The sequence below is a fragment of the Myotis daubentonii genome, chromosome 10 (assembly GCF_963259705.1).
Source record: "Myotis daubentonii chromosome 10, mMyoDau2.1, whole genome shotgun sequence".
NCBI classification, from domain to species: domain Eukaryota; kingdom Metazoa; phylum Chordata; class Mammalia; order Chiroptera; family Vespertilionidae; genus Myotis; species Myotis daubentonii.
Genome location: NC_081849.1, coordinates 79675319 through 79695516, shown reverse-complemented (window position 1 = coordinate 79695516; position 20198 = coordinate 79675319). Strand labels below are relative to the sequence as shown.

The window sequence follows — 20198 nt, the reverse complement described above, 5'->3', positions numbered from 1 at the left end:
GGTTTTAAAAGTCTGTGCCAGACCTCATAGGACATGGAATGTTCCTGGTGCTTCTTATTTATAATACTTCTGCATTTTTAAAGCATCTCTGTTTTGGAGCCTTGATATGCATCCGTGTTCTTAATGTAAGGGATGGAGGAATGGAACTAAGATAATTTTGTAAATAGAACTGGACTAATTTTATAACCCGTAGAAAAAAGAACAAACATAAATAAATAAGAGGTAGCAAAATAAATGACAATATACCAACACAGTGTTATCTCCATCTAACTAATTAAAAAATTTGTAAACATGATAGTCTAAATGTTACTTGTGATTTTAAACTAAAGCAGTATATTCAACATATATATTTACTAAGGACAAATAAATAGAATTGCCAGATACATGCTCAATACCGCAAGGAACCAGGTTCTGATAAAGTTAAGAGTCTCTATGTGTTTTATAGAAATACAAGGTTCCTATACTTTGATCTGAGTTAGATTAAAAAAACTAAGTCATAAAACCCATCATTTAGTAAATTTAACTAATTCCAATGAATTCACCACTTCAAAATACCTTTCATTCAAATACTTACAAGACCCAAGGAGAGTTTGACATTTTTGAGCATCTCAAAGATTTTTTATAGAAAATTAAATATTTATTTTTTTAAAACAAAATTTGATATTGATCTGTTCTCCATCTAAAGCTATTTTATCTGTTTTGAAGGAGGCTTGTACAATAAGGAAATGAGGAATTCATTGAGAGATATTAGCCCAAATGATGAAAGAACTATAGCAAAAGGTACAATTTCCAGTCAACACCAGAACAGGTCAAAACTATGAGAATATGACATAAGCAATTGTTCTGAATACCTAAAAGTCAAGACAGAGGCAGATGAGTCAACAGATCCCACAGGGCCGATGGGACTCGCGGCTAACATTTGCTTTTCATGTCTAAAGTGTTTGGAGACTACGTTTGTTTTATGTTGTGATATGTCATTTCCAATGGCAATGTTATGTTACTCCATATAAATTATATGTATTTGGAATTTGGTAGATTAATTGTTCTAAGTTTTCCTTATCAATAGTTCATAGAAACTCAAAAAGAGAGTTTGGGGCATGTACAATAATTTCGGTGAACAAATATTTAGAGGTCTGTGTAGAAGACTATTTAGGGAGGCGGGTGAAAGAATGGGGAGGAGAGGCAAGGTCAGCAGCAATATTTGAATTCACCTTCCATTTCTGTTTCTTTCTTACCCTTTTCTTGGTGGTTTTCTCCATTTGACTTCAATTTTGCTCATTTATTGCTACGCCTTTACCTCACCCCCACCTTTCTGATTCTATATCCCCCCTCAACTAGTGTTCTCACCAATCTAATCACCCCATACAGCAATTTTTCAATCCTTTCTCCTTGTGATTACTTTAGAAATTGTCTTATCACACACTTCCCTCACCCTCTGACTAACAGTCTCTCCCTGGCATAAACATGGTGCTTTCTGGTTAACAGGGAGCAAGGGTTCTCCTGGGGACTCCCTGAGTGACATCAGGATAATTATAATTCACAGTTGATATTACCACATGCCACACAAGGGCCTGACCACCCGATGCACCAAACTCAAGAGAATGGCTTCTTTCAAGTTCTTAACTCCATACTTAGCAAGAAAACCCGAACCCCATCAAGGCTTTTGAGCTTGTAACGGATGGATCTCAGCTTGGAAAGGCCAGCGCATTACTGGATTCAAAATTATCCTTCGGAGAAATCCTCTCTCAGCTGTGCGCAGGCTCAGGGAACACCCGCCCTCTACCCAGAGTTCGCAGTGTCATCTTCTCCTGAACAGGAAGCAACCACGGCTTCTCCTGGTGTCCCGACAACAGTTGAGCAGCAAAATGATCATTAACAAAAACAGTGACCGCTGCCATTTTCTGAGAATTCTGTACATGCCCTATGTTCTCCATGCCTGCTGATCGTGAATACACTACAGGAAAGAAGTATTTAGATGGTCTCCTAACATTAAAACAACAGCTGAGCACTTGGTAGCAAATCCATAAAGTGGATTATTATCTGGTCATTAAAAAGTGTGTAAATAATGTTCATGATTGAAAAAAAATGCTTATCACATAGTAAGTGGAAAGTGAGAAACATAGTTCTATATATTTTTATTGATTTCAGAGAGGAAGTGGGAGAGAGAGAGAGAAAGAGAGAAACATCAATGATGAAAGAAAATCATTGATTGGCTGTCTTCTGCACACCCTATATTGGGGATTGAGCCTGCAACCTGGGAATACGCCTTTACTGGAAATCAAACCGTGACCTCCTGGTTCATAGGTTAATGCTGAAACTACTGAGCCACGTCGGCTGGGCCAAAGTTCTACCTTGACTGTCTTAGAATAAATACAGAAACACACACACTAAAATTGTGAACAGTGGTTATTTCTTGGTGACAGTATCATGAGTGATACTTTTTCTTTCTTCCTTATGCCTTTCTAATTTTGTTTTAGTTGTTATATATTTTTTAAAGAGTCAAAATATGGGTACCTGTAGATAAGGCCAATTATGTGACAAAACAAATCCTCAAAAAAGAAACAGAAAATATACTGTGTTGAGTGGCGCTGGGAGAGCTTGAGCTGACTCAGAGCCGGGCAGAGAGCGATGAGGACATGGGAGACCGGCAAGGGAGGCCATGTGTGAGCAGGGCTGTCAGGAAAGCGATTTTTCAAGAGGCCCTAACTTGAGGAAGAGAAGGGTTTGGAGATCAGGATGATTTTTCTGGGTAACAGCAATATGGAAGGGGCCAACAAAATGTCATGACCGCAAAGATGCCTGAGAATTATGTGTTGCATTTGGGGACATTTGTAGCATGAGCTAAAATAATTTGGAAGCCTTGGCCCTCTTTCCTGGCACCTCACGGTCCCTATGCCAGGTCCTGCAGGGACAGTAGACACGTACACTGAGGAGTGACTGAAAGTGAGAACTCCAGGGTTGCACAAGTCTGCCGGGCTGAGAAGGAATAAGGCTATGGAGGCTCTTCGGGACACACACGTACATTGTATTCTCATCGAGTTTTCTTCCAGCAGACGCAGTGGAATGAGCTGCAATCCAGGGTGTCCAGATGTCTGGTCACACTGTCTGGAGAGCTCGGGGTGATAGTTGGGGCTAAATAAGCAGACTCTCCTACAACTAACCTCGAGAATGTGTAAGTCAGAAGAAGAGGAAAATGCGAGTTTACCCTTGGTGGTACTTATTTTTAAGTCAAATCATCAGATGTTGTTTTTATTTGTTTGTCTTCAACATATGTATACAAGGGTCTAGGCAAAGGGGAAAAAAGATTAGAAGCATATAAATCTGAATGTGAACAGTGTCATCTTTTCTCTTAGGTTATGGAATTATGGGTGACATTTATTTTCCTTTCTCACTTATGTGTATTTACATTATTTTATACATTTACATTCATGATTTAAAATGACTATGTATACTTTTGGAATAAGAATATTTGCTTTAAAAAATTAAAAACATTAGAGTAGAACATATTACTTTGCTGTTAGATACTTTAATAAGATTGCTATGAGAATTAAGAAAGTCGACTACTTCTGAAAACATCATTCCAATGCTTTGCTTTAACGTCATCAAGTACATTTATTTCTGTCCTGGGTGTATTTATTCTAATGAAATGCCTTCCTTCTGAGAGTAGTGATTATTCTCAAAACATCCATCAAAGAAAATTAAGGGGAAATTATACAACTCCATGATATGGAGGAAGAAAATAAGAGAAACTGAGTAGACTCCAAACCTCTTCCCCCAAAACACATAAAAAACAAACAAACAAACAAACAAACAAAATAACAGAAAAGCATAAAGAAGAAAAAAAACCTATCACTCATGGTTCTGCCATCAAGAAATAACCACTGTTTATAATTGGGGGCGGGGGAGGGGGGAGTGTGTGTTTGTGTATTTTAACATAGTTAAGAATATCCTGTACTCAAAATTTACTTCCTCTTCACTGAACATGTCACAAGATTTCCCCAGTCATTAAAATCACTTTGAAAACATAGAAAGTGATTTTCATTGTCCGTCCATTACTTCTGCAAAGAGAAAATTCTCTCCAACTCATCCTATCACACACCACCACGGATCAGTACATTTCCAGAGAAGTGTTCTAGCCACGAGAAAATCTATCAAATTAAAAATAAAAAAAAATTAAAAAAGAAAGGCTCTCAGCTTTCCTCACACAAATTGCAGGGACACTGGCCGTGTCGGACTCCAGGGTCCCTGGGTCATGCAGGGGCTCCTGGGAAGCCCAGATGGGGAAGAGTTGTCACGATGATGTTAAGTTTGAGTCAAGGACCAGGAAAGGGTGGGATAGGAAACACTGATCTTAACACAGACCCCATGTTATGGGTCTCGGCTCCTCCTAAACAGGCTGTGTGTGACCTGGACTTTTCTATGTTCTGGACTAGCTCAGGTGTCACCTGGGGACCGAGGGCAAACAGATGCCCTGCCAAGGATCACGTGCATCCCTACAAGTTTTACATCCTTGACTTCTTACAAGAACTTAATTTAACTTTACTGTGTGAATGTGGCGAGAAAGGGATTGTGGCTCTCTTTCCACCAATCTATAATCCACCAGGTAGAGTTACACATCTACATATAAAATCTAATTTTTTAAAAAGCCGAAACTAATATTTAGTAGGTGCCTGAAACCAATATTTAAAGAAAGAGTCAAGTAGGGATATTGTTAAGAATGTAAATGTCTTTTTACATATTTTCTAGAACCCCAGATACTCACCAACTTCAAACAGAAGAGCAAAGGAAAGCATTCCTACCTTCAAGATCTAATCTAAGCTAAATCTAACCCCTAAAGCCACGGCTGACATCCTAGGCCTCCCAGCTGAGTGCCCCCTTCCCCATCTCCCTCCTTCGTTCTGCAGTGGCCCATGTCTGCCGCACACTTGACACTACCCAGCACAGAGTCCTTTAGTTTCCAGCTGCAACTTCATGAATGCCCCGCTCTCCTTCCCTCCAAATCTCTAAGTGGGACTGACGCATGGCTCTGAGGCTCTGGGATGGTCATAATTTCAAATACTCTACCCTAGAGACACATATGTTTTTCAGTTTGGGGGTTGAAAATATGGCCAGCAAATCCATAGCATGATTATGATCATCAATTTCTACCCTAGCTTATAGTTATAATGACTTAAACTCTATATAAATCAGATCTGATGTATATTTTATGTAATTTCTCTGTGCCTGGCATGCTGCCCTGTTGCCCTGTATATTGGAGTTCTCTCTCTCTCTCTCTCTCTCTCTCTCTCTCTCTCTCTCTCTCTCTCTCCTCTTTGCACTACTCACAGCAATACCTGGTACAATACATATTAGGTATCAATAAATATTAGCTGAATGTATGAGCTAATTAATTAAATAATATATTTTAATGGGAAAAAAATAAACTGCCCCCACTGAACTTCCTAAAATAGGTAAGTATTAATGACTGGCATATAGGATTTTGCTTAATTAATTAATCAATTGATTAACTGACCAATGCTCTCAGGACAAGGACTTAAGGCTGCAACTGGAATGAAGGATGCTGACCAGCTGACCTGGAGATGGGGAGATGGTCCTGGATCATCCAAGCCAAAGCAGTGCTATCATGGGGTTTTTACAGGTGCAAGAGGAAGGCAGGCGAGTGTCATGCGAGGTAGCGTGAGGAGGACTCAACTCGCCATGGCTGGCTTTGGAGATGGAAGGAGGCCTCAAATCAAGACATGCGGGCGGCCCCTAGAAGCTAGACAGGGAAGAAACAGATTCTGCCCAGCAGCCTCCAGAAGATGGCAGCCCTGCCAACACTTTGACTTTGGCCCATTCAGATCCATTTCAGACTCCTAGCCTCCAGAACTTGTAAGATAATAAAGATAATAGGTGTGTATTGTTTCAGCCGCCTAGTTTGTGGTACTTTATTACAGCAGCAATAGGAAACTAATAAACTTCGCGAAAACCAAGGCAACTAGTCTAAAGTGACTAGTTTATGCCGGGTACCATTGCCACCATCTCTAATCCTCACTGCTTTTCTACACGTTGTATATTATTACCCTAATTTTTTAGTTGTGAATTTGGAGAGGTTGCCATGATGCCCATGGTCACTTGGCCAATAGCAGTCAAGGCAGAGTCCAACCCGGTCTCTTCCCTACCATGACCCGACACTTCCAGTACCACAGCATCTTGTGCAGCTGTTGTTAACTAGTTGGGATCACAGAGCTCTTTGGGGGTCTGAAGAAGTGTGTGGACACTCTTCCCTCCAAATGCACGAGTATGTCTGCTCAAATGTAGAGCTTCATAGACACCCTGTCCTGAGACTGATCAGTGACCTCCTGAGAGCATGAACTTCAGTTACAGCATGCCTATCTAGAAGTTAATTAGAAACGATATTCCATGGTTTTCATATTTAATATACTTACAGTTCATCTCCCCAGCTACAGTAGATGTTCCTAAACTCAGGGTCTGCATCAGCTTCTTATCCGTGCCCTTTAGGGCACCTTCCAGAATGCTGGAAACTCAATAAGTGTTAATACAAACTTGCTCTAGAACATGCATTTTTGCCACTCATCATCATCCAAGCTCTGACCTTAAACTAGAAACTGCCATGTATCAATGAAGAGAGGTGTGTACCTCAGCCGAAGAGATGAGCTTCACACCTCCACCACATTGAAGCTCTGCAAACACGCCCTGCTTTGAAAAGGGCCCTGGGTTTGAATCCCAGTCTTGGTGCGTAATGAATACAAAACCAGGACCGACTACCTACAAACCTCAGTTTGTTCACTTATAATATGGGTCTAAGAACAACTACTGGAAGGGTGGTTATAATGATAAGGGCAGCACTGCCAGAATGCCGAGAGCATAATAGATGCTCAGGGAAAAGTCATTGTTAGATTTATTCTTATAAACTCTATGCAAATCCAGCAAATAGATATCTGCCGCTGGCTAAAATAAGGCTGGGAAAGTACATGTAAACGTAGACTTGTTGACATTTTGAGTCCATCTATAAGATGCGGAGTGGGGGCTAGAATGGAGTGAGCCCTCTAGGCCAAAAGAAGACTGTGAATAAGTCTTAGACACAGAAAAGCTTGCAACTAGCCCAAGAAGATCCAGACAGCAATCTGACTGGAGTGGGGAGTTGCTTCAGAGATGTGAGAACCCGCGCTGTCTAAATAAATGGGCCTGAGATTAATTGCCAGCCGAGAAGTTTAAATATATTCCAAAGGACCAACAGTTCTTAACGTGTTTCCTCTGAGACATCAATCCTGCCCGTGGCTCTGCCAAAATAAGTAGAAATAAACAAAAGCTCTGGAGCTCCAACACGTCCAAGGCTCCCTCCTCTCCACCACCCTCCTGAAAGTTTACCCCGCTCGCCGCAATAAAGGCTCTGAGAATTCTCTAGCAAGAAAACGTATTTCGGTTTACTTGACCCAGCACTTCCCGAATGTATTTAATCACAGAGTCTTGTTTTGAAAACATTACTCATGACTATCCCTCAGCACCAACGTTTTATAAAACAAACGCTGGGAGACTGTGCGAGGGACCAGTGCAGGAAGCTGGTGCCGGGTCTCAGGGAAGCCAAGTTTGGGTTCTGACAGGCTCTGCAGAAGGGAAGGGTTGTTGGAGAAAAAGCAGAAATTAGTTGCTGGCGGTAGGAAGAAGGTGTGACTGCCGTGGAAATGGGAAGAAAACGATTTATTAGAAAAACAAGACAAAGAGCCGATCCACAGACTTGATGACTGATTAGCAACATGGGAGAGAAATGCCAAAAGTATGAGAAATAACACAGAGGCTCACAACCTGTGCAGCTGGGATAATGGGGGTGCCAGGACCTAGTCAATAGACAGGGATTGGAAACAGCCATTCAACCCTTCATCCAACTCCCCACACAGAACAGTTGGAGAATCAAGGTAGCAATGGTGAATACAGTCCAAATGCAGTACTCAAAGAAGAATGTGGTCTCCAAAATTATTAAGTGCTGACATCTGCCGAAATAGCATCTTATCAAGAAGTCATATCTTAGGGACCTCGAAGTTTGGATCATCTGAACCCAGAAGGAGAGAGTACCTACGGGAGGGATGCCAGGGAGGCAGAGCTGGAAGCTTATAGGATGAAAGGGCAAAAAATCAAAGCAGGAGATGTGAGCACCAAGAAGAGAAAGAAAGGACAGTGCGGAGACATGGAGTATTGCTGGGGCCCCTGGTAAGGAGAACGAGTGATAACATCCATGAATCTGAACTTCACACCAGAGGGAACTGTGGAGTGTTGCTCAGGAGTCAGTTCTCCAAATTCCCAGGGAAGGTTAGAACTCGAATGTTGTAACCCAAGAGCCTGAAGAGGTTAAGTGACCTCATGAGCATCGATAGCTTTGAAAGGTGAGCAAACACAACTGCTTTCAAATAGTCCCCAGTCATGGAGAGAGAAAAGACATTGGCAAACTTCATATATCTTTGAAGGCAGACCTTCAAAACGAATAAAAGTGCAGTCCATGGAGGACATAGAACAGTGCTTGAAGGTGTGGGCTCCAGAGTCTCCTGGGCCAGGGGATTGCCCGGTTTAATTTCTCAGACCTCAGACCCTCCTTTGTACAATGGGGATAACAATAGTTTGTACTTCATGGATCACCATGGGGAGTAACTGACAGATGCACAGAGAGTGTTTATCACATGGCCTGACACAGACCTCCCAGTCATAAATCTGTGCTGGCACTAGGAACAATGGCATGCCAGCAGAAGTAGCAATTGTTGTGCTAAGCTTTGCTCATAGATGTGACCTCCAGAGAAGAATAAACCTGCCTCAGCCCAGCATACAGTCAAGGGCAATTATTATACACTAGAGGCCTGTTGCATGAAGAGATTCGTGCAATAGGCCTTCCCTTCCCTTGGCTGCTGGCACCAGTTTTCGTCCAGCACCCAGGACCTAGGCCACCACTCCAGCCAGAGCCTTCAGTCTTCGCTCCACCACTATGCTCCTACATATGCAAATTAACCGCCATCTTCGTTGGGTTAATTTGCATAATCTCCTGATTGGCTAGTGAGCGTAGCGGAGGGATGGTCAATTTACATGTCTGTCTATTATTAGGTAAGATAATATGGGGATGTATTTCCCACACAATGTGCTTCTCAGTGTCAGAGTTTGGGATTTGTGTCCTTATTGTATGTTCTCTCTTCACTGTACTAGTATTTTAGGTGGAACTTGCTTCAGGGGTTTTAGTCACCAGCTCTTTCAGTCAAAACTGGGTTCCTGCCCTAACTGGTTTGGCTCAGTGGATAGACTGTCAGCCTGTGGACTAAAAGGTCCCAGGTTCAATTCCAGTCAAGGGTATATACCTTGGTTGCAGGTACATCCCCAGTAGGAGGTGTGCAGGAAGCAGCTGATCGACGTTTCTAACTCTCTATCCCTCTCTCTTCCTCTCTGTAAAAAAATCAATAAAATATATTAAAAAAACAAAACAAAACTGGGTTCCTGAGTCTTTCTTAAGATTCAAGATGGCGGCCTAGCCCAAAATGCACCAGGTATCTAATAATGAATTTATAGATCTCTTTATGTACAAAAATTAGGCAAGAAAATCATTTGTATTTGAAAGATTTGATAATAGTCCATCTACTGTATATGAAAAAATAACTTTCCCAAGCAGAGGTCTGAATAAATACTAACCTAAGCAGGTAAAATAAAAACAGCAGATTCTTATCCCAGTATGCCCAGTTAATTCTACAGTGAATGTGAGCCTCCCTGTCCTCACCTAGGAAGTGGGAGGGTTGACTCATTAAAGTCCGTTCATTCATACACTCCCATGGTGCTAAATGCTGATGAACTTGAGTGACATAACTTTGCTTTTTCTCATTCCTGATGGAAATTACACACAATTAATTTCAGTTTAAAACTGTGTATATTTTAATGTAAATATAAAGACTGGGGGAGATCATCACTTATCACTGAAAATGTCTCACCCTGAGTTACCAGGAGAGAAAAAAAAACCTGGAAAAATGAGTGGACATGGACAACCAAGCCAGTTCGACATGTGGGTAAGTGCCCAGGAGACCAACCATCACTGCTCTGCACGTGAACTTGAGAAGGTGGAGGTGTCACCGGGCAGATGACAGCCTGGGCACTGTAGTAGGGAAACTTCTCCTAATGTCCTTCTCCTGTCTCCCATCCTCACCAGTCCTGAAGCCCCGCAGACCTTGTCTTTCCTTCCTAACTGCAACTGTCATCACACTGAACACAATGACCTAGAAGTCAGTGGGAGGAAGTCCAGCCCAGGCCCTGGGGCCAGACTTCCTTATGGGAATCCAGGCTCCGCACTCGCCTTGGGGATCCCTCTGAACCACTAAGCTTACTCGACCGACCGTAAGATGGCTGAGGGAATTAAGGAGGATCAAATGAGATAGTCCATGTCAGGGTCCCGACACGTAGCAGATGCTGAGTAAATATTACCTCCTGCTGCTGCTGCTACTGCTGTTATTGCCATTGTTGTTATTTGATGAAAATGATGATGACTATTAACTAAACAGTCAGAACTTATGGAGTACTATCACACTGTGGGGACCAACAGTAGGCAGTGGATAGAAGATGACCATTGCCCCGCCAGTATGGCTCGGTTGGTTGAGGGTCAGCCTATTGACCAGGAGGTTGCCAGTTCTATTTCTGGTCAGGAACATGCCCAGGTTTCAAGTTTGATCCCCAGTAGGGGACATATAGGAGGCAGCCGATCCGATCGATGTTTCTTTCTCATCAATGTTCTCTCCCTCTCTCTCCCCCTCTCCCTCTCTCTGAATCAATAAAAACATTTATTATAAAAAAGGATGACCCTTAATTACTTGAGGCTCCTCCTTCAACTTTGCACCAATTCACAGCCCCAGAAAATTTAAAGTAAAAATATCCCTTAGGACAGAACAGCGTATAAAACAAACAGATTTCCTCCTCTTCCCTCCAATGGTCCTGCCCGTGTGGGGTTTCCTAGCCGCCACGTGTGGGACAGTTGCGTTTCATTTGCCACCCTGTCTGCTGGTTGGGCCTCAGGAGCAGTGACAACCCCAGCCACAGGGGCTCATGCAGAAAGTTCAGTGGCCACTGAGCTTAACACCTCCTTGGCAGGGCTGGGGTCCACACCACACATGCTTATTCTACAAGCATCTTGAGCTCCGGTTTCAAATTTCCTTGCTTCCCCGAGTTAAGGACAGACTCTTGGTGTTAAGGGACCTGGAGCTGCTTACAGTCTCGGAGGCCAGAAACCATGCTCACACACAGAATGACTAATTTGCAGAACTTCTGTCAGGGGAGATTTCTCATAAAATGGGCCCCAAGGTCGCTGTTTCATTAAACTGTTGTTGCAATCCCCCTCCTGCAGCTACTCTTTAATTGGTGATAGCGGCAGCCGTGCCAGAGGCTTCAGTAAGATGTGCCAAAACCAGCCAGGGCGCTTCCAGGTGGGTGCGTGGAGCAGGCGGGGGCCCTCCGCACAGCAGGCTCACTGGGCTGCACACAGCTGGAAACTAACCCTTGGGGGGTTTAAGGAGGTCACCTGGCAACTGTGAGCCTCCTTGCACCCCGAGTTGCTGGAATCTGATATTTCCTGTTACTTGTGGGACGTGTTGTTGAGGTTAGTTCAATTAAACGCACATCTGTGCTGAGTGTAGCCCTGCCCACCCCCGTGTTATGTAACCGTGAACTTTCCTTTTGGGTTGGGAGTCTAATGGTTGGGACTATTACAGCTACAGGCACAGCTTCATGCACCTAGGAGACCTGGGGCTGGGCATCCATGGTGGGTGTCATTGGCTGCCTCTGGTCTTGTAGATGGTTGAGATTAAATTCTTTCTCATTCTCTCTCTCCCTCCCCTACATCATATCTCTCTCTCTCTCTCTCTCTCTCTCTCTCTCTCTCCACACACACACACACACACACACACATACACCTCTCTTATCAGTGAAAAGTTTGCTTCTAAGTATAATTTCTATGTCTGAAAACAGATATCCTGCCAGCAAAGAATTTATCTGCTTCAGGTCTCTGTTGGGTGGTCGGGTCAAGATTCCACCCAGTTTGCCGACACACAGTAAGATAATCCTATCTAATAAAAGACAAAAAGGGTAATTAACTGTACCTCCGATATGCTTCCCATTGGCTAATCAGGGCAATATGCAAATTAACAGCCAACAAAGATGGCGGCCGGCAGCCACGCAGCTGAAGCGAGCAGGAAGCTTGCTTGCTCCAGTGATGGAGGAAGCCAAGGTTCCCGGCCTGCCGCGGCCCAGCTCTGAGCTCTGGAAGCAACAATGTTCCAATTATAGAAGCTAAACAAACCCCAGATACCTGCTTTCAGCCGGCCAGGGCCTCAGAGCTGGGAGCGTCCATGATGGCAACAATGTTTCAATTATAGAAGGTAAATAAATCCCAGAATAAAAAAAAGAAAAAGAAAAAAAGGAGAAGCTGGGAGCTTCAGTTGCCCTCCAGCCTGAAAATGGCCCTCAGCCCCTCACCTAGACTGGCCAGGCACCCCAGTGGGGACCCCCACCCTAAAGGGGGTGTGGCCAGGCTGAAAACAGCCATCAGCCCCTCATCTAGGCTGGCCAGGCACCCCAGTGGGGACCCCCACCCTGAAGGGGGTGTGACCAACTGCAAACAGCCATCAGCCCCTCACCCAGGCTGGCCAGGCACCCAAGCAGGACCCCCACCCTGATCCGGGATACCTTTCAGGGCAAACCAGCCGGCCCCCACCCATGCACCAGGCCTCTACCGTATATAGTAAAAGGGTAATATGCAAACTGACCCTAGCATCAGAAAGACTGGGAATGACTGGTCACTATGACACACACTGACCACCAGGGGGAAGACGCTCAATGCAGGAGCTGCCCTCTGGTGGTCAGTGTGCTCTCACATGGGAGGAGCTCTGCTCAGCCACAAGCCAGGCTGATGGCTGCCAGCACAGCAGTGGTGGTGGGAGCCTCTCCTGCCTCCTCAGCAGCGCTAAGGATGTCTGACTGCAGCTTAGGTCTGCTCCCCGCTGGCAAGTGGACATCCCCCGAGGGCTGCCAGGCTGCCAGAGGGATGTCTGATTGCCATCTTAGGCCCTATCCCCTGGGGAGCAGGCCTAAGCCAGCAAGTGGTCATCCCCTGAGGGGTCCCAGACTGCGAGAGGGCACAGGCTGGGCTGAGGGACCCTTCCCCCCACCCCTAGTACACAAATTTTTGTGCACTGGGCCTCTAGTCTCACATAAACCAAGAGCTAGAGGCACAAGGGACAGTGGCCTTTGTGGCACCTCACCCTCGGTCCCATGACTCAGGTCCAGGCACAGCGGGACTCACTTTGGGCTACAGCTCATACGTTGGCAAGAAACAGCACATGTACAAACGCGTCCTAAAGTTTGCTCAGCTCATTTTCAGTATTTTATTTTTAATAAATCATCCAAACCCACGGTAACTCTTTTGCATTGGGAAAGGAGAAAGGGAGAATTCCTGTGTTAGTAGAATCCAACGATGCTTTTCATATTTCCTTTGGGTCTGATTTTAAGAGGACTCTTTTTTTTGTTGTTTTTAAATAGCATCATCATTGCCCTCTCAGACCAATCCTACAAAGCCTACCCTAATCTGGGGAGGTCAACCAGTTAGTGCCTCAGTTGCAGCTTCCTACCTACTGAATTCTAAGTGAACCACTACCTTTGACTATTGCAGAGAGAAGCTTGTGAAATGTTCTACCTCGACTTCCTGTCCCCTTTCCTGTTCCTTTCAGAGGCTTGAACAGCGCCCAGCACTAGCAAGACAGGCCGGCGCAGCCAGAGGGCGGGAATAGGAATTCTGTGGGGTTTTAAACAGTGCAATGTCACCCCTGCTGACAGCAGGTGCCTGACACACCTCTACCTAGTGCAGATAATCCAGTACTGAGGCTATGCCATAATCCATCTCACTTAAGCATGTGCATATATGGATCGTTTATCCCGCCTCTGCCTAAGAAAGGATTGCACGTAGTTGACAGGCGTGCGGACTAGATGATTCCCAACACTGAGGGCAGATGTAGACCCTGAAGCCAGGAGGAAGCTCATTGGTCAAAACTGCATGCCACTGGGGGCAGGCTGCAAATTAATGTCTAGCTTCCTTGCAACTAGATGGTGACGTTGTTCCCACGGTGTAATTATGCCTTTATAGTTTTTCCTAGGGTGAGGCAATGAAACTCCAGAACATGTCAATTGCATCCGGAGGCTTCTGGTCTGTCCCGGCTCACACTGGCAGCAGGACACCCTCGCCTCACTCGCTGATCTCACGTAATCACTGCGAGTTGAGAGGGAGTTACTGTTGCTAGGATGGCAGGTGTTTCTTTCCACACTCACCTCTGCTGTTACCCGTTTGGAATATCAAAGGCTCTCAGCCAGGGGCGATGCTGCTCCCTAGGGGACCTTTGGCAACATCTGGGACGCTGTTGACTGTCACAGCATTGGGGACAGGACTGCTCCCACATCTTGTTGGTAGAGACCAGAGGTGCTGCTGAACATCCTACAATGCACAGGCCAGGCCCACAACTGAGAAGCATCTGGCCGACCTACCAGGAAGAGCGAAGTTGAAAATCCTGCAGGAGCTAATGGGGTACGTATACGTGTGATTTTGTTGGAATAAAACCATTTTCTGGTTTCAGAAAACACTAGCCTTAGTTTTCACTTCAGCCTCTAGGGCGTTTGCTCTAGAAACCCACATATCAGAGGAGCTTTCCAAACGGATGGAGGAGGAAAAAAGCCTGAAGGTTTCTTCTGGACCCTGGTTATAATGACAAGCGAATTTCAAGACAGGAGGCCTCTGGCCACAGCTGGAGGACACCAGAACAAGTCCACCTGGATGCACTCGTGCTTACAAAAGGTGGGAGTCACCCGCCTCTGAACGCCATCTGAGCAAATAAACTTCGCCCAATAGGATGTGTTTTGCAGCCCTGGTGGGAGAACTGCTGGACAGCAAGAGAGTAAACAGATGGAAGCGCCGAAGGAAGCTGAGAAATAGGCATCTGATGATGTCATAGAGAGCTGGACCGAGAACCACATGCCCCCCGCTCTCCCCCCGCCCCTCCCCCCAGCACTGCCCTGCCGGATGCAGGTGCACGGAGTTCTTGTCTCCCGGGTGCCCTGCAGCTGGGTGGCTTTCCCTCGTGCCAACTGCCTCTCTCAGGGACAGAGGTCATGGGCTCCTTCACAGGCTTCACGCAATATTTAACACGACTGCTTGGAACCTTGGTTTGATTTTGTCATGCCCATCCTGCTAGTTCTCTCCTTTCTTTTATTCTGATAAGTCACACAGATCCTAAATATAGAAAGGCTAACCCAGCTAAATATGGAAAGGCTAACGCATCACGGATAAAGCAGTAATGAAATGCAGCTTTTCTCTAGCTCTCCCAGTAATCACCACCCTGACTCTTGTAGGATAAAGCCGGTTATTCCAGACCCTGGCTGTTACAGACCAGCCATGTGTTTTTGCTAAGCGGTGTGGTGGGCACATGCAACCTATCTGCGCTCACGCAAACTGAAAGGTTCGCTAGAAAAATCCGAGGGGCTCCTTTGAAGTCCGCCTCGCCTTCAACTAGGAGATACTCTCTAGGGAAATGCAAACAACTCATTGACATGGATACGGAGAAAACCATCCACTTAGACTCCACTCTGCTCACCCAGAAAGGACCTGAGCTGGAGGCAGCCCCCAAACCACCTGTAAACAAAGTTTCCTCAGAGGGCTCCTGGGAGGAGGGTGAAGTATAATAGCTTCCACATGTGTTAAGAAATTAACTGGTGTGCTAATCTTAGCTAATTCTTTCTGCATTAATTTTGGGGATCTATTAAGTCATATTTTGTTGGCCTCCTTTGAGTTATTTTATGTACTTTAAAAAAATGTTATTTTGTTAAATCTATAATTTAATGTTCATTGATTCAATCAGTACTTTTATCCAATGTATAATGCATAAGTATTTAATAGCTCTCCATCTCAAAACTCCATGACATGTGTATATATGTATATATTACATATAATATACTATGATATTGAAAAATCTCTGTATCTATTGTCCAAAATATTTTAGACAAGTGGAATAAACAAACCTGTTCCCACATGAAAACTGCTTTCAGCCATCCACAGAGCCCATTTCTCTCAGCCCGACCGGCTCATAAAATACTTTCTAATAGATGTCATGGCTTTGTTAATTCTGCTTTTCATACTTGGAAACTAATTTGATGGTGACATGACTAATTCTCCTCTTTCAATGAAACCCTTCAGAGAGCTGTCTCAACTCCGTATGAATTTGAGGAAGACACTAAATTTGCTAATAGATCCAGGCAGCTGTCTGCACGTGGGGAGGACATCAGACCGTTGCTAAGTTTGGTCTGTGTGGTTAGTAATGCAGCCTCAGATGGTGCTGAGAATGGGCCATGTTAGAATTCAGTTAAAAATACCAGGAAGGCCTGGCTGGCATGGCTCAGTGGTTGAGCATCGACCTATGAACCAGGAGCTCACAGGTTGGATTCCTAGTTAAGGCACAGGCCCAGGTTTCGGGCTTAATCCCCAATAGGGGGTGTGCAAGAGGCAGCCAATCAGCGATTCTCTCTCATCATTGATGTTTTTATCTCTCTCTTTCCCTCTCCCTTCCTCTCTGAAATTATTTTTTTAAAAAATACTAGGATGGCCAAACCATCACTAGACCAGAGACCTCTTGTTTTAATCCTTGGATGTGCCCAGGTGAAACGGTGAAGAGCTGAGCGTGGGGGGTGAGGGAGGTGGAAGTACGCACAGCTGCTTGGCTTTATAGTGATGGAAGGAACTTCCCTCCTCGATGATGCACACTGTTTGGTTTTACTGGATGCCACCTTAGCCACTAGAACTGCAAATGCGATGAGCAGTTAAACTGCTCAGAGTTATCTGGTCCTTCTTAAGACCTCATCAGACCATTCATCTCCCAAATTTCCCATAGCAACACATTCCAGTTGTGCTTCTGGGAGGGGATTGTAATTGACAAAGTGTTTGCAGGGAAGAGGGAGGACCCCAGCCTATACCAATAGGAACAATATGTGCAGAAAACTCACACCACCGCTTTTCTTGCCGCACTATAAAACCAAAATAAACAGTAACAGCACGTTTCCAACGGAATAAACTTACTTTCAGTGCAAATAGGGCAGCATCCTTTTCGGTTGAGAATTTTACCCTAATCAAAAGAAAAACAAACAAGAGTTTAATACTAAGAAACAGAGTCTGCTGAGGACTTTTTTTTTTTTTTTTTTAACTCTAATACCAGACAAACCAGTGAAATCAGTCCAAGTTATATTTTAACTCAATGTGTGATGGCGATGATGACGGTGAAAATGAAGTTTCAAGTGTCAGGGTCTCAGGCCAGGCAAAGCCTTTCAGAAAGCTTTCTGTTTTTATCCGCCGGGAAATAGAATATCTAAAGGACTCATTGGTGGGATCCCTCTCACACAGAGAGGAGATGAGACTGTCTGGATCCAACCTTTTCACTGATACCCGAATCTAGCCCTCTGTAAACCGAGAGCACACACATAAAAATAGGAATCGGCTGTCAACCCACCAACCCATGTAAGGCCTCTGTTCTGTTTGGCTTCCGGGAGGGGCCCAAACAATAAGCCAAGTGGGGGTCTACGGATCGGACAATATCTGTGTTACAGATCAAGTTCAGTCACATTTCTTCTTTCAGAAACTGCTTTGCAGTCAAAGCCAATGAGGCTGAGAGTTGGGAAATGCTGAGTAATTTTCCATTACCTTTCTGGAAACACCTTGTAATTTCCTAAAATTCATTTCTTCCCCTTTTTTTAGTGCATGGCGTTTCAAGGAGGAAACCTATTCTCAGGGCCCCTATCAGCAAATGGCATTGCCTTATCTCTGACTCAAGGGGACTCAAAGAGAAAAAGAAATGTGGGAAAGATGAACATCTACAGAGCACTTTGCTAACAAACACCCTTTGTGATATTTTCCATAAGCTATCCAACCTCAGGTTAGTTATAAGGATTTAATAACTTAATACTTAAAGCATTTAAGATTTAATTAATAAAGTATATATTATAATTACCCTTATGAAGATGAACAATAACCTTAGGAGCTAAGTATCTCCCTTTTTCTAGGTGAAGAGATTGATGTTATGCAATGCAACAGTGGTAGAACCCAAAATCAAACCTAATTTTGTGTAACCCTAAAGGCCATCTGCTTGGCACCCCAGATTTTTATCCTCTTCCATCCTTTATCTCTAAGAGGATGTAATATTCATTGGGCACCTGCTATACATGAGTGCTGTGCATTCTTCATACTTTATCTCATTTAAACTTCACAATGACCCTCTAAATGTAGGTGTCCCTAGGCCTTTCTATAGGAAACTAAGCAACAGAGATCACAGCGAGGTGGCCTAAGGCCCATGTCAAGGCCACACAGTTAATATAAGGTTCACCCACTCATTCACGACTGGTCAGTGGCATCAAGAACAGATTTAGGACCTAGAGAAGATCATACTGATTCAAAATATGCTAGTTAGCAATGGAAGAACCAGGGCCATGTCAAATTCATTTTCCCATCAGCTAGCTCAGTGATTCCCAACCTTTTTTATCTCATGGCATCCATAAATTAGTAAAATTCTACGGCACACCAAAAAATATATAGCATGTTTTGCCAATCTGACAAAAAAAAATAGATATAATTTTGACTTATTCACACCAGATGGCTATTGTTTTGGTTGTTGTCATTTTTTTATTTGGCAATCTAATAGGTATGGCACGTTTAAGAAATTCTTGTGGCACACCAGTATGTCTCGGCACACCAGTGTGTCACAGCACACCAATTGAAACTCACTGAGTTAGACCTAAATTGTATAAGGGCCATGATGACTTTGAATAAGACTTAAAACTCAGTCCCATTCAGCCATTCCATGGAGTGGGGCATCACGACATGCGTTCATTGCCTAGAGCTCTCTCTTCTATTTCTATTGGGCAGCCAGGTCTCCTTGGGTTTCTCGGACTGAAAGCAGTTGAGGACAAAACCAAATGTGCTTGGCTCTGGCCAATGGCATGCCAACCCCAGGGGGAGGAGTGAGGGGCTCTATCCAAATAGAGCAGAGCTGTCTATGTCCAAAGCCCCCAACAACACATGGCGATGTGATCCCCTACATCTGCGTGTTGGCAGAACTGCCATCAACTTCTTTAGACAATGGAAGTGGGGCTGGTCCTATTACTAAACCAGGGGGGATAACTCAAGCACGAGCTATGAGGTCGGGGCTCCTGGCTGTGGCACTCCAGGAATGCTACCACCTCAGCAGTAAGAAGGGTGCAGTAATGACAACCATTCGGAGGGGTGGTCTCAGCATTAAATGGGGTCAGCCCTGCGACTGCAGAGAAAGTATCAGTCCATGTGAGCGATGGTGAGATGATGGTGTCATCACAGCCCTGTCCCCACTGGGACCCTCATAGCCCTTCTCACGAAAGGGAGTCCTTTGCCTCTGGGGAGCTGCCAGGGAGGGTGGACAAGGAATCCAACCTTAAGATCCTCCTTCAACAAGGCACCCACACTTCTGGGGAAAGAGATGCGCAGTGCCCGGCCAGGACAGAGCAGGGGACACGGGACCATTCCTTGGAGTGTTTTTATCTCTCCAGGCAACACAGGGGAGGGGAAGGAAGTGTTCAACAGGATTTTCATGGTAGAACTAAGTTTTCTCCCAAAGTCCTGTGCTGGTCACGGAGGAGGGAGTGTGTGCGCTGGAGGAATGGTTGGAAAGATGCCTAGAAACACGAAGGCGGCCCCTGAGGCAGGAGCTGGGCACTACAAGCTTTGACAAGCCGAGGAGGGAGCCAGGGAAAGGCCTGCGTTTGGAGGCATGGATGCCCCTGGCCCAAACGTGGCCCGCCAAGAAGAAAGGCTAACGAGAGGCTACCGGTGACATAAAAAGCATTGACCTCCCCACAGCAGGACGACGATGAAAACCAGCGACCCCGCCACGGCGGCAGGACCCCATGAAGCCGGACTCTCACCACGGCCCATGGAGCTTGTTACTGGAGCCACTAGGTTGGCACGGCGCCCTGATTTTGTCTCTGGAATAGGAAGCCCGTTATTACTAACATGTGCTGCAAGCGGTCATTAGCAGCCAGGGTTCCCCCAGGACTGGCGGAGAAGTGATCTTATTCTCCAATGAATATTTATAAGCAGACCGTGTTCAAGTCTGCGGACTGGATCTCCCTTCTTC

The 20198-nt window shown here is 44.9% G+C and overlaps 1 protein-coding gene across 4 annotated transcripts in view; it reads right to left on the bottom strand.

Moving 5' to 3' along the window:
- The window catches only part of BMPER (BMP binding endothelial regulator), a 203919-nt gene that overhangs the window by 65949 nt on the left and 117772 nt on the right, over window positions 1-20198 (bottom strand). For all 4 annotated transcript variants that reach the window (XM_059655834.1, XM_059655835.1, XM_059655832.1 and 1 more), the window contains exon 11: window positions 17120-17165. In XM_059655834.1, the coding sequence (XP_059511817.1) occupies window positions 17120-17165 (46 nt within the window). The remainder of the gene's footprint in view (window positions 1-17119; window positions 17166-20198) is intronic.